The sequence below is a fragment of the Rhinichthys klamathensis genome, unplaced genomic scaffold (assembly GCF_029890125.1).
Source record: "Rhinichthys klamathensis goyatoka isolate OS25496 unplaced genomic scaffold, OSU_Roscu_1.1 h1tg000160l_1, whole genome shotgun sequence".
Lineage (NCBI taxonomy): Eukaryota > Metazoa > Chordata > Actinopteri > Cypriniformes > Leuciscidae > Rhinichthys > Rhinichthys klamathensis.
In genome coordinates, this window is record NW_026606694.1 from 1,580,245 (window position 1) to 1,594,030 (window position 13,786).

General features: G+C 35.2%; 1 protein-coding gene across 14 annotated transcripts in view; it reads right to left on the reverse strand.

Annotated features, from left to right (window-relative positions):
- dlg1a (discs large MAGUK scaffold protein 1a) overlaps nucleotides 1-13,786 on the reverse strand; it is a 131,970-nt gene that overhangs the window by 46,404 nt on the left and 71,780 nt on the right. Inside the window, exon 2 of one of the 14 annotated variants that reach the window (XM_056258887.1) lies at nucleotides 5,604-5,612. The exons of the other annotated variants lie outside the window; for them this stretch is intronic. Within the exon in view, the coding sequence (XP_056114862.1) occupies nucleotides 5,604-5,612 (9 nt within the window). The remainder of the gene's footprint in view (nucleotides 1-5,603; nucleotides 5,613-13,786) is intronic. 14 annotated transcript variants of the gene reach the window in all.

Below are 13,786 nucleotides of genomic sequence, written 5' to 3' on the forward strand. Positions count from 1 at the left end.
TTAAAAGTTTATGTTGGGAAGATTTTGTGTTGACAAACAGCTAGCCAGCAAGGTAGCTATCATTCTCAAAAGCCTTTTGTCTCAAAATTTCCATGATATGTACATGGTCGACGTGACTTTGATTGACAGATCTCATTTCAGAATTGAGGCTATAATCATGAATTCAGAAATGAAATAGAAATGCAATGTAGCCTACATGATGTGGACCATGCACTGTTGTGAGAGAGCATCTGACGCAAGCAGATATCTATGGGAGTTCAGCAGATTCCAGCTCTACATGAGCAAAAGTGTGTGTTGCCATGCTGTCAGTGAGGAGACATCCGCTGAAACTAGCCCCTCTACACAGCCCGTCTGTGTCAGCGTTCCCAAACAAAAGCGATCTGATCCACAGCCGCTTGTCCAAGCACCAACAACACAGCCAGAGGAGACGGATATTCAGTTACAACAGTCCAGTTCGCCCAGTCAAAAACAAAACATCACTGCAACTACTAATTAGAAAGGGTTTCCGTTTCACTAATCCTCACACTCAGGGTTATGGCAGATACTTGAGACTAAGGCATGTACTATGGTACTATATTTGAGTGACAACAGCACACAAGAAAGACATCACCAAATCAGTCACAACGTTTTACATGAGCGCATGTTGTCCTGCCTAAATTGACCAGAGTAACTTATATAAGAATCTATTTACACTGCATGCTATTATGGCGGTTGTACAGTAGTCATGGCCTGTGATTTCAGAGTTAAAATTAGAATCAATCATTAGCATTGATCAGAGAGACTGGTTTAGAGTTCAGCCTAAAGCTCCCACCAATGGCTCAAATGAATAACAATCCAAAACATACCCCACTTTAATACCTGCATAATACAAAAAATCTAATATTTTAATCGATTTTTTTTTTATAAATCATGTGATGACTTTATCCCAAAAAATCCTTTTCAAAAACCATTATAGTGTAAAAAGTGTATAAAAGATTTCAAATATGTTCACTGCTTACAAAATGTGTCAATATGATGACCAAAACATCTCATCTTTTGACACAGATTCCAAAAAAAAAATTATTTGCTGATTAGGATCCAACAATTAAAAAAACTATACATCGAAAATAAAAATAAAAACATACACACTACAGTTCAAAAGTTTGGTAAGGGGCGGTTTTTAATGTTTTTTTTTGTTTTTTGTTTTAAGTCTCCATGTTTACCAAGGCAAAACAATTAAAAAATGTTATTAAAAATACAACAAAAACAGTAATATTGTGAAATAGCATTACAGTTTAAAATATATTTTGAAATGTAATTTATTCCTGTGATGGCAAAGTTAAATTATAAGCATCATTACTCCAATCTTCAGTGTCACACGATCCTTCAGAAATCATTCTAATGCTGATTTGCTGCACAAGAAACATTTCTATTCTACTATTATCAATGTTGAAATATAGTCTCTTTTGATCAATTTAATGCATCCTTGCTGAATAAAAGTATTAAATTTCTTTAAAAACATTCCTGACCCGAAAATTTTAAATGGTAGTATATGTACCTTTTTTTCATTTTTTTTTTTTCATGTCTGTCAATTAATTTCAATACATGACACGAACTTGGATCTTTACATTATATCACTTCCACCTCCAGAATCATGTTTGCAAGGCCCTGGCAACCACTGACAATAAGTCTTGAGAAACCATATAATCATCAACACAATATAATAAGTCATTTCAAATTAACAATGTAGCATTATCAGAAATTCAAATCCACATACACTACCGTTCAAAAGTTTGTGGTCAGTGAGAATTTTATTTTTATTTTTTGGAGGAAAGAAATCAATACTTTTATTTATCAAGGACAGTAAAGACATTTATAATGTTACAAAATATTCTATTTCAAACAAATGCTGTTCTTTTGAACTTCCTATTCATCAAAGAATCCTAAAAAAAAAAAAAAAAAAACTGTACAACTGACAGACCAACAACTGTTTCAACATTGATAATAATAATAAATGTTTCTTGAGCATCAAATCCTCATATTATACTGATTTGTGAAGGATCATTTGACACTGAAGACACTGACAATAGTGATGCTGAAAATTCAGCTTTGATCACAGGAATAAATTACACTTTACTATATATTCACACAGAAAACAGCTGATTTACACTGGAATAATATTTAATACTATAACTGATTTTTGTTGTATTTTTAATCAAATAAGCGCAGCCATGGTTAGCAGAAGAGAATTCTTTCAAAAGTATTTAAAATCGTACCGACCCCAAACTTTTGAACGGTAGTGTAGCTCAACCTCCTCCCCCATTGCACTTACTCTACAGTACCACCTCTCATCTCTCAATAAGACTCCCACATACCTTATCCAATGAAAACGTGCCCCAAGAATTGGCAAGCCACAAGGCACTGGAAGAAGCTCTGACTTTAGCTGTGCTTTTGGTGGGGCTCTTTTTCACACTATCCCTCAGGTTGGTGAACTTCCCTCTGCTCTTGGTGGAGGCTGGAAGGGTGCAGGAGCTGTACTGTGGAACCCTGTGGGACTCCAGGTGAGTCTGCTGGAAGTTGAGCAGGGTGGGTTGAGACAGGTGAGGCTTCTGCTGCTGATGTTGGTTCTGCTGGTGCAGATGGTGGTGGAAATGATGATGGAATTGCGGTTGTTGCACCAATTGTCTCGGCGTTTGGGTCAGCGTACTGTGCACGTGTCCGACCCTCTGTTGCATTCTGGGATGGTTGCAGTTGGCCACCTCCGTCACCCCGGTCCGACAGTCCACGTAAGCTCCACAGCAGTATTCATGGTTGTTGCTATAGGTGGTCATCGTTTTCCAAGCAGAGAGGGCACCACAGCAAACTATCAGGTGGACGCCAGGTGAAATGATGGAGAACGCAGCCTGAAGAGTGATGCGTTTACTTTGCGGAGCAATCGGGAAGAAGAGAGGACACACCGTGGTTGTAAATCTGGTCCTTTTCCCCTGGCTCCACTCTTCTGCCAACCTCTCTCACCGTCTATCTCTCTTTCAGCCTCACTCGCTCTCATCCCCCTGCACTTGCTCACCAATTAATGAGCTCCAATGGGCACTGCACATGACAGCACACAGTCTCTTCTGCAGGCATGAATAATCAATGCTCCATTCTTGATTTCAGCATTGGCGTCCGGACGGTCTGCGTGTCGCGCTTAGGACAACAGCAGATTTGCATCCAACGTTTGAGATTCACAGGGCTTTTTGTAGTCTGATTCGCTTTTCAAAGCATTAACACGGGTCACAAAGTGAGAGGTCACAGAGGATAAACGCAATCTCTATTAGATGCTTAGCGAATGGGCCGGTGCGGTGTATCAGGGCATATGATGGCGGAGCAGAGCCTCGCTATGACCTTATTTTACAACTATTATTCAAAACTAATCTCGATTTGTACCTGCACTGTAAGATCTTTTGCACAGTTCTGTGTTATTTAATTTGAGCCTACAGTGCTGACAGCTGGATAGTGGTCATTCATTTAAGCTCATGGGGTTTTGATGGAACATCCCATTAAACTTGCTGTATGTGGTTTATATAAAAGGGTGATCTCTGAATTGCTTAAAAATCAGAGTAAAGACATATCCAAATTCTTTAAACGGAGTTTATTTAACTAGTTTCTTATAGAATATAAATTAAGATAATCATCCTTTATCCTACTATCATTAGTGCAGTGATCCTACATGTCGTTTTCACAGTGTCCAATTAAATAAACGGATGCTCCAGGGCCTGAAGAGTGGGGACAGTGATGAGAGACTACTTCTGCATTAGGATTGGACAGTTGAAAATGTACCGTTTCCTGTTGACTGCACCTTTTAATGTACCCTGTCCTGTTTCTTATGGGGCTGTGGGTGAGACAGGGAGGAGGAAAAGAGAGAGAAAAAGCAAAGCTTGTGCCTTTGGCTATTGAAAGTATGCCACCAAAGAATGGACACTAAAAGGAATATATATTAGTATGAACTAAAAAATAAAAACCAGTGAGTTATGATCATGGTGAAAACCATACATCAAAAGACAGCAATAACTGTATATATGTCCAATCTATATCCATTTATATATGTATATATATTGTGCGGATGATGCTCAAATAGTATGTGCTACTTCTTTTGCTGCTTCTGCTTTTCACTCATTATCAGTTGTTGTTGATTGTGTTGGTAACACTTTACTTAAAGCCTTTATGTATATTGCATTATAAATGCATTCACAATGTAAATTATAATGTAGTATATCTTTCCATAAATAACTGCAACCAAAGGTAAATTGCATAACAATATTTGTTAATATGACATAGTTACATCTGAAATTGGTTATTTGTTATGCGTTTTAATGCGTTATACTGTGTTCAATGAATAGATCAGTATTATAATTTATTATAACTGTGGTTACAATTATTCAAAAGATCATATGATGCATTATAAGGTGCATTACAAGGCATAATGAATAATGAATGTAATGCATTATATATATATATATATATATATATATATATATATATATATATATATATATATATATATATATATATATATATTAGGGGTGGAACGGTACATGTATTCGTATTGAACCGAAACGGTACGGGCGTCACGGTTCGGTGCACGAATTTGCACGGAGAATACACGGTACAAATAAAAAAAAAACTCTTAAATATCGATAAATTTCGCTCTATTCGCTTTTGGTGTGACTGTGAACGCAGCAATGAACAGGCTGCGATCAAGATTGCAATGCTGAAGTGTGTGTATGTGTGCGCGAGGAGAGAGAGAGAGGCGCGATTAACAGTGTGTGTGAGTGTGTGTGTGTGTGTGCGCGCGCGCGTGCGAGAGAGAGAGAGAGAGGCGCGGGCGCGAATCTCGCGATCGAACTGTGTGTGTGTGTGTGTGCGCGATCGAACTGTGTGTTTGTGTGTGCGCGTGAGAGAGAGAGAGAGAGAGAGAGAGAGAGAGAGAGAGAGAGAGAGAGAGAGAGAGAGAGAGAGAGAGAGAGAGGGGGGCGCGGACGCGAATCGCGCGATCGAACTGTGTGCGTGTGTGTGTGTGAGAGAGGCACGGGCGATCAAACAGTTTAAACATAAAAACATACTCCGTCATTTTTTTCATACAGGACATCATTAAAACTGCAAATTGTTCACTTATATTTGTGTCCACTCGCAATAAAACACAACATTGTGCTTTTGTCACACTCAAACTCTTATCAAACTGTAGCCTAACCTACAACTGTTGACAAAAGTTTTTAGTGGTAGTATTATTTTATACGGAAATCAATTATTTATAATTCACACTGTAAAAAGTGCTACACCCACAAAGTAGGTTTAATATATTTTAAATATTTCTAATCTAGTTTATTTTATTGGTTTTATACAAAAAAAGTATCAAAATACTTCCTCTTTACTTAAAATATATCAGTTTTTATATAACAATATATTTTAAATAAAACCCATGCAATTTATTTGGGTAGTTATTTGTATGTGGTTGTTGTGTACAATAAATGTTATAAAAGTGAGTTGACAATGCACAATTTATTTGAGCAGCTGTCGATGTGACAGGTGTGTTCATCAAACGTAAATATTTTAAATTTTATAAGTTGGCATTATCCCTTTTCCACTGGCGGGGACTCCAGGCAGATGCAATATCTTCCTCGGCACTTCAACTGTTTGGTCGCTGCAGCGGATCTGAATTTCAGGGTCTGATTAACACGGTAAGTTGAGCAAATTTAGCCGAATGACTGGTGATGTAAACTAAAGTCACGCAAAATCGCTTACTCCACTAGGGAGCTGAGGTTAGGTTTGCTAATTGTATAGCTAGCTATCCTGCACAAGCTAAGATGGCTGCACAGTGTGGTCGATCGGCAGACAACAGCAAGTTACGTATGTAATAATTAGTTGCACAAATGCCTCAGTTATATTTTTAGATTGCACAGATTCAATTGCGGGATCATATGCGATCGAAACGGTCGCAATTTCTCGAGCCTTCAGGCAATAGTTGTGCGGGAAAATAAGGGAAAACAGGACTCAGAGAATATGTTATTATACTTTTGCATTACTAAAGCAGATGCACAGATTAGACTGTAGAGATGTATGTTTAGTAGTCTGTCTGATTTTAGAGATTTGATCCACGTTATTTTAATGCTGCATAGTCAATTAATGACAGATTTTTGGTCTAGATTTTTAAACAATTTCTAACCTATTACTTAAAGAAGTTACATTTACAACTGATTTTTTAACCTTATTTCTAACATCTAACATTTTCCTGGTCTTTAGATACCCAAGCACTTTTGTTACCTGGGGTCTTCAAGCTTCACATCCAGGTAAGACAAACTTCAGAATAGATTCAATTACAATTTGATCAGATTATACGTGTTCTGAACGCCTGAACGCCAATAGACGTTCAGGGAACCTCCATACAAGGTTAAAAACTAGTTCAGATGTGGACATATTTTATGTAATTTAATGTCTCATTTAGACAATTTAAACTGTTTCTGGACCAAATAAACACTTTCAGGATGCATTAAATTAAAACTCATGTTTATTTCAACGTAATTTCTAATCGCAAAGCAACTCACAGACAGTGTGTGTTTGTCCAAAAATCATGAAATCATTACTGTCTACTTAGGGCAGGCAGCTTAAGGTCCCTGGTTCGAATCTGATTTCTCTCACGATCCAAATATGTATAAATTATAGATGCTAAGCTGTCTAAAGGTGTCAGTGCGTGTTTGTCCAAAAATCATGAAAAGAAACTTCACTGTCTGTGAATTGCTTTGCAGAATTGCTTTGGAAATTACATTGAAATAAATGTGAGTTTTAATTTAATATATCCTGAGAGTGTTTATTTGGTCTAGAATAAGTATAAATTGTCCAAATGAGAGCTTAAATGATGATGAAAATTGTCCACATTGTCCACATCTGAACTGGTTTTCAACCTTGAATGGAGCTTCCGTGAACGTTCATTACAGAACACCTCAAAAAAAGTCTTAAAAACTTTCATTCTGGCTCCTCAGTGGACGTCTTTTCAATGTACGTCTTTGTGACAAAGACGTTGAAAAGATGTCTTTTGGACATAATTTTGCTTTGTGGGTTTATTAATATTGTGCTGATATGGGGTGATTACGTTTGCTCTCGAAAGATATTTAAACTCTGTAGCTTAATTAACAGTAATGTGATGACCAATCAGGTACAGGCAAGGACAATTGCATTTGTTTTATTGTAATGCATCCTTTGAACCAGAAAAATACAACACTCATGCTATCATGATATTTTAGTACCCACACTCTATGGCATTGTCATGGTAGACTTCACTCTGGCCACATGTTCTAGTCACAGTATCCATCTTGTATCCACCACCTTTAGCAACAAAAGTACAATTTGGACTTTGTGTCTTATCTCTTCTACCTGTCTGCTATATTCATCTCATTTCCTATTTGTCTGACCAAACTCTTGTTTCTTTTTTGTCTCCACCAATAGAGTCGGGCTGAAACAGAGGTGCACGCTGAGCTTGGGAGTTGCCCACTGAAAATGTACATGTGCCATCACCCCGACACGATTGGGATTATCATATAAGGACAGCCCGTGGTCAGAGGTGTGCCAAACCTGTCGAAAGCATGCTGCCTCCTGTTTGAACTTAACCTGTTTGCCTCTCGACCTCTAGTTTCCCTCAAAACTGGTGTATACTTGAGATAAATCAGAGGCTTTTTGTAGGATTGGACCCTGTGCGTCCTAAACAATCATCATGTCATTTTTGACATTGCAGTTCCAGTGTGATACAATGTGATGTTATGGCTCACATTTACCTTGATCCAAACATTTCAGATTGGGCAGTTTGGATATTTCACTGTACTGTTCAGAACAGGTTGAAAATACACTTCTACAGTGTTTGTTTTATATTAGAGTGTACATGTGCGGCCACATTTATTTGCTGTTTTGTAGTCACTGTTAAAAGTGACACTGGTTGACATTGAATAAATTGAATATTGTCTTCAATCTATCTTCTCATCTTTTTCTTCTTCAATTGAATTTGTAATTGTTATTGACAATTAAAAAAATTATATTAAAATGTTTATTCACATATGATTAAGTCAATTTTACTAAGAAAATAAAGTTCATAAAACCTAATTAAAATGAGTACAGGTTACTTGTAGCAACCCATAAATAAGTTACCTGTACCAAGAAAAGTAGGTTTATCTAACTGAGTAATACTAGTACTATTAGTTAACTCAACTTGATTTTGTTGCGTTTGTATAAAGTAATTTTAAAGTGTTCAATATACTTAAAAAAGGCTGCAAGTTGAATCAACACAAAACATCCAATGCAGCCACTTGCCTCACTTTTTATAAGTTAGATCTAGGTATTACTTTTTACAGTGCAGATGAGAATAAAGTTAGGGTTAATTAAAATGAAGGAAACAAATATATTGATCTGAAATAGCAAATTAATTTTAAATTCATTCAGGTACAATTACCAAACATATCGCAAGGTCTTTTCGTCTTTTTAATAATTTAATTAATAAACTAATTATTTAAAACTACTGTCAGTGCACTACAAATAAACTGGTTATATGCCTTTATTAATAAAACTTATTTAAAAAATACAAGGCTTAAGACATTTATATAAAAAGCCTTCTATATTTTTGTTTTGCTATTCACTCCATTGTACCGAAATCGTACCGAACCGTGACGCCTGAACCGAGGTATGAACCGAACCGTGACTTCTGTGTACCGTTCCACCCCTAATATATATATATATATATATAGGCTTTAAGTAAAGTGTACCATTGTGATTTTTGGTTTTAACTTTAATGTTAATGATAAGGATGATAAGGCTAAATAATTAATAGAAGCACAATTTTGATCTGGAGTTGGTGAAGGGGTATTTAAGCCTTAATAATGGGGCTGTGGAGGTACAAAAAAAAAGAAAATGTTAAATCAAAAATAAATTAATATGGCCACTATCCAGAAATTATGTTTCATATTCATATGAAATACACAGACGGTGTGTCTGATGTACAGCAGATGGCTCCATACACACAGACATGCTCAGGTTGGAGGAAAGCAAACAAGGCCACACACTGCACACATCAACCATCCACATCAATGTGAAAATATTCACTCCTCAGTGTGGCGCCATACAGTCTGGCATAAGCTTGTTCTCTGAGGTCCATTAATACATGAGACAATTTAAATCCAAGTTAAAGGTAGGAATGTAACAATATTAAAACTCTGACCAATAGCAATAAGACAAAAATTATTTTCCATGTTATGACATGTTAGACTAAAAAAGAAAAAGAAAAATTTTTTTATAAAATAAATAAATTTAAATAAATTTAAATTAAAATAATTGCAAAAGCTACAAGTGAATTTAGGCATCACAACATGATGTGCTGTATGAAAAAAATATATTTTGAGATTTACTAAGGATTATATTTTACCGTGTTATTAAAATATACATGTTTTTAAAGATTAACATTAATAATCTAAATGTAAAAATGGGAAATGAGCATGCACAATTACTGTAAATATCCAATACTGACAGATACTGACTAATTACGGTACGGATACACATATTGTGTTTCCACTTTTTAGAAATTAACCAACAAATGACTTGTGTAACTAGAATAGAAAATAGTTTTTAAATAAATAAATAAATAAATTCAGCTTTAAATGATTTTTTTCCTCCCAATGTTAAAATACATTTAAGACTCCTTAACAGAGATTAAAATGTACAACTGGAAACAGTGAGTGCATTAAAAAATGGTACAGAAGCATATGTCTAAATCAGTCAAGATCACAGAAATTGGATGCTAATGCAATGTAGAACAATGAAGCATTGATCTCTAACACACAACAAGCCTGAAGCACATCCTTGAGCTTGAAAACCCAGGTCAACACTAGCAGAGTTCATGTTTAGCCAAAGGCTAGACTTAGGCCAACATCTTATATTATAAGCTTGCATTTCCCTCTGAACAGGCTAAGGATTGCCCGTGCATTCTTTCACTGACACGGGATCTTGAAAGACATTCCATTGCCCAGCTTCTGTCTTTTAATCGAATGAACTTATTCACAACCTAGCGGGAACTGAATGCTCACTGAAAACCGAAAGAACAGGGAATTTGAATCTTTTTGCATCTGACCAAAAATATGGCAACTCAATAGAAGCCATTAAGAGGCATTCACTTCTGAGATCAATCTTTTTATAATATGCTGTAAAGCCACTACGGAGCTATAAATACATCCCAACATTCTCTGCATTTTATCTGCACATCATCTTAACCACAACTGACGACTCTACCAATAACTCTAATAACTACTCGTTAAACTTCGTCTAAAAAAAAAATCTTGATCAGCTTGACAGAAAAACTGGGATGGGACTAACTGTTGAAATCCGTCACCATATTTGCATTTCCTCCTTCAAAGATGAAGTGTGTAAATTCTATCTTTCACTATACTGAAAGGCAGCATTAACTGTTAATATATTGTCTTTGAAAAGATCAAGAAAATATTTTGAGCTTCCTAAACAACTCACAACATTATGACTCAAACTATGGCATGACTTTATGGCGGGTCTATCTGTTTGACTGACCAATGGCATCCAAGGGAGGGTTCTGAAAATCTACTTTTAAATAGAACACATTGTAAGGTCAGGATTGAGCAAAAAAGATTATTATTATTATTATTATTATTATTATTAAGAAGATGAAGAATTAGAACATTAATAATAAAAACAATAATATTATTATTAATTTATATTAATAATAATAATAATAATTATTATTAATATTAAGAAAAAGAAGAAAAAAAGAAGAAAGTGTTCATACATAATTAGAACATGGATAACAATAATAATAATAATAATAATAATAATATGTATTGTTATTATTGATTTATATTTATAATAATAATTAATATTATGAAAAAGAAGAAAAAGAAAAAGTAGGTGTTTATAAATAGTTAGAATATCAATAATAATTACAATAATATGTATTATTATTATGATTCATTCATATTTATAATTATTATTATTATTATTATTATGAAAAATGAGATTTTTATTATTGTTGATTTATATTTATAAAACAATAATAATCATAATTACTATTATTAATAATAATCATAAATAGAAAATGGGTTTATAAATAATTAGAACATTAATAATAATAACAAATAACAATATATTTATAATAATCATTATTATCTTATATTAAGAAAAAGAAAAGATTTGTGTATTATTGATTTACATTTATAATAATAATAATAATGACAAACTATGGCATGACTTTATAATTATTATTATTGCTGTTATTAATTGATATTTATAAATAAATAATTAAACAATGCTTAATAAAAAAACTTAAATAGCACTAAATAGCCACTTTTTCTCATTTCTCATTTAAATCATAAGATGGTTAAATCCTTTTCCTAAAGGTTAGCTTGACTGTATTTTCCATCATAAGTTGCTTGTAGCTTGGGAAGCTTCTCTGACACTTCATTCTATGTGAACGGTGGTGGCCCTGCACTCAAGAGCCAGTAACCGCAGAGTCACTATTATACACTTGTACAACACACTTAACAGTTAACACCAAACCGGTCAAGAGGTGCTGCCACTGCAAATGATCTACAACACATTGTTTGGATCAAAGCAGGCTTAATGGCAAATTATCAATTAATGAACACTCAAATCACTTTGCCCTCTGCAAAACACCTCTAATGCGTCCTATTGTACAAACTGCAGCCAGAGGATGCGTCAAAACAGGATCATCAGCATAGTCTAAAACGGAGAAGCAAAATGTTCATTCCTGTTGCCATGATTCACTGTGGAGAACGTCTCCTACACACACACAGCCCACAGATCTCTCTCCTCCACCTCCCCCGGCCAGCACACACAGGAGCGAGCCGGAGAAATACTCATCTGCCTGAAGAAGAAGAAGAAGAAGAAGTCGTCGTCATTTTCATCTACTACAACCTTGCTTAAACCATAAATAACACCAGGAAGGAGGGTCCCTCTTTGGTCTCAGCTGAACTAATAGGGTTAATGGGCAGGGTCACAGAGGGTGACTGGATGGCTATTACGATGGTGATTGATGAAGCGACGGCAGACTCATCTGCTGTTTACCCAAGAGCAAGAGTTCCACCCGCACATTGCCCCTGATGAAAGAAACTCGGTCATACAAAGCTCTATGTTCAACAGATATGAGAAATAAATAAACAAGTGCTGCCACATGATGAAATGTCCTTGCTTGACGATCGCTATGGCAACACCATGGCAACAGCTGAAGCTGCAGTGAGACCTGCGAGGTTATGCATGCTCTCTGGAAGACAGCTCTACGGAGCTTAAACTGGCTCTCGAATTAACATCAAGTCATTTCGCAAGCCATGCTGGGATGTTTAGCTTTATATTGTTATGATTTTTCTTATAACATTGCATTGAAACTTCACATGTATGTATTCACACATGCCATTTCCTACAGTTTATTTAATGAGAGTTCAGCTATGATCTTAAAAATACAGGTTCCAAAAGGAGACCATTTTTGGTTCAACCAATAACAGTGAACAGTTTTTTTCTTAGTGTGAAGAACATTTTAAAAATCGAAAGAACCTTTCTCCGTTATACAGAACCATGCGTGTGATGGAAAGGTTCAGCTGGATGTTAAAGGTTCGTCATGGAAGCTTGCCAATAAAGAACCTTTATTTTTAAGAATGTAATAAAACAAGACTCACTGTATGTATGGAAATGTATATTGCATGAGCTATAGTTGACACCTATTAGATATCAACAACATGGCAATGTTAATAGTTTCCATAAGTGGTTACACAAATGCTAATGCGACTACATCACTCATTTAGCTCCTAATTTCACCTGTGTCACACACAAACACACACACTGAGGTGCAGTGGTAAATGAAGGGGGGGCTGAGCTTGAGATGTTGGTGGGTGGATGATGGAAGCCTGGTGTATCATCGCGATGCCTTTATAAGATTTGCATGTTCTACCTGCTTCTGTTGATCTATTCCTGGTACAGATGTGACACACAAAGAGTACACACATATACAGACATATGCATGCCACACAGAAGTATGTGTCTATACTGAAAATATGTCATTTAAAATATCCTTTAAAGCTAGAAATAAATAGAAAAATGTTAAGATTTTTGGCATGAGGTTTTACATTAACTTGGAGGTCATGCAACTTGAGTGTTGCAAACATTAAAGCAAAAGGAGAAAACATACATTTTCATTTTTTTCATTATAATATATATATATATATATATATATATATATATATATATATATATATATATATATATATATATATCAGCATAACATAATTAAATAGAAAAGTGGACTCAAGATACAAAAAGGTCAGTGACATTACTATATAACACTTTATTTTTCATTGGCTGCTTCATAACCTATTCTTATTTTGATTAAATTATAATTAGGCAGCCCATAAGCACCACAACAAAAACCACTGCTCTAAACTAAATGCTTTTGTCTTTTGATGCCATGCTCTTTCGGACTCTCAAAGCTTTTGGGGAAAAACTGATCAAATACTTTGCATTTTTCCAGTTAAATAATTTCCCTCCTTCAGTATAAAATGAATTTCATGCTCATAAATTATGTTTGATTCAAAGCACAGATCTTCATGTATTTCGCTTTCTCATTAAGTGGATCCATGACTTCAAATGGTCCATAAATCTAACAGCCAACGGCTTCACATTACCTTGGAGTCTTAGCAATAACTTTCCCCCTTTTGTGAGATCAAGGTGAAGCCAAAATTTTACATGGTATGTGTCATTTGAT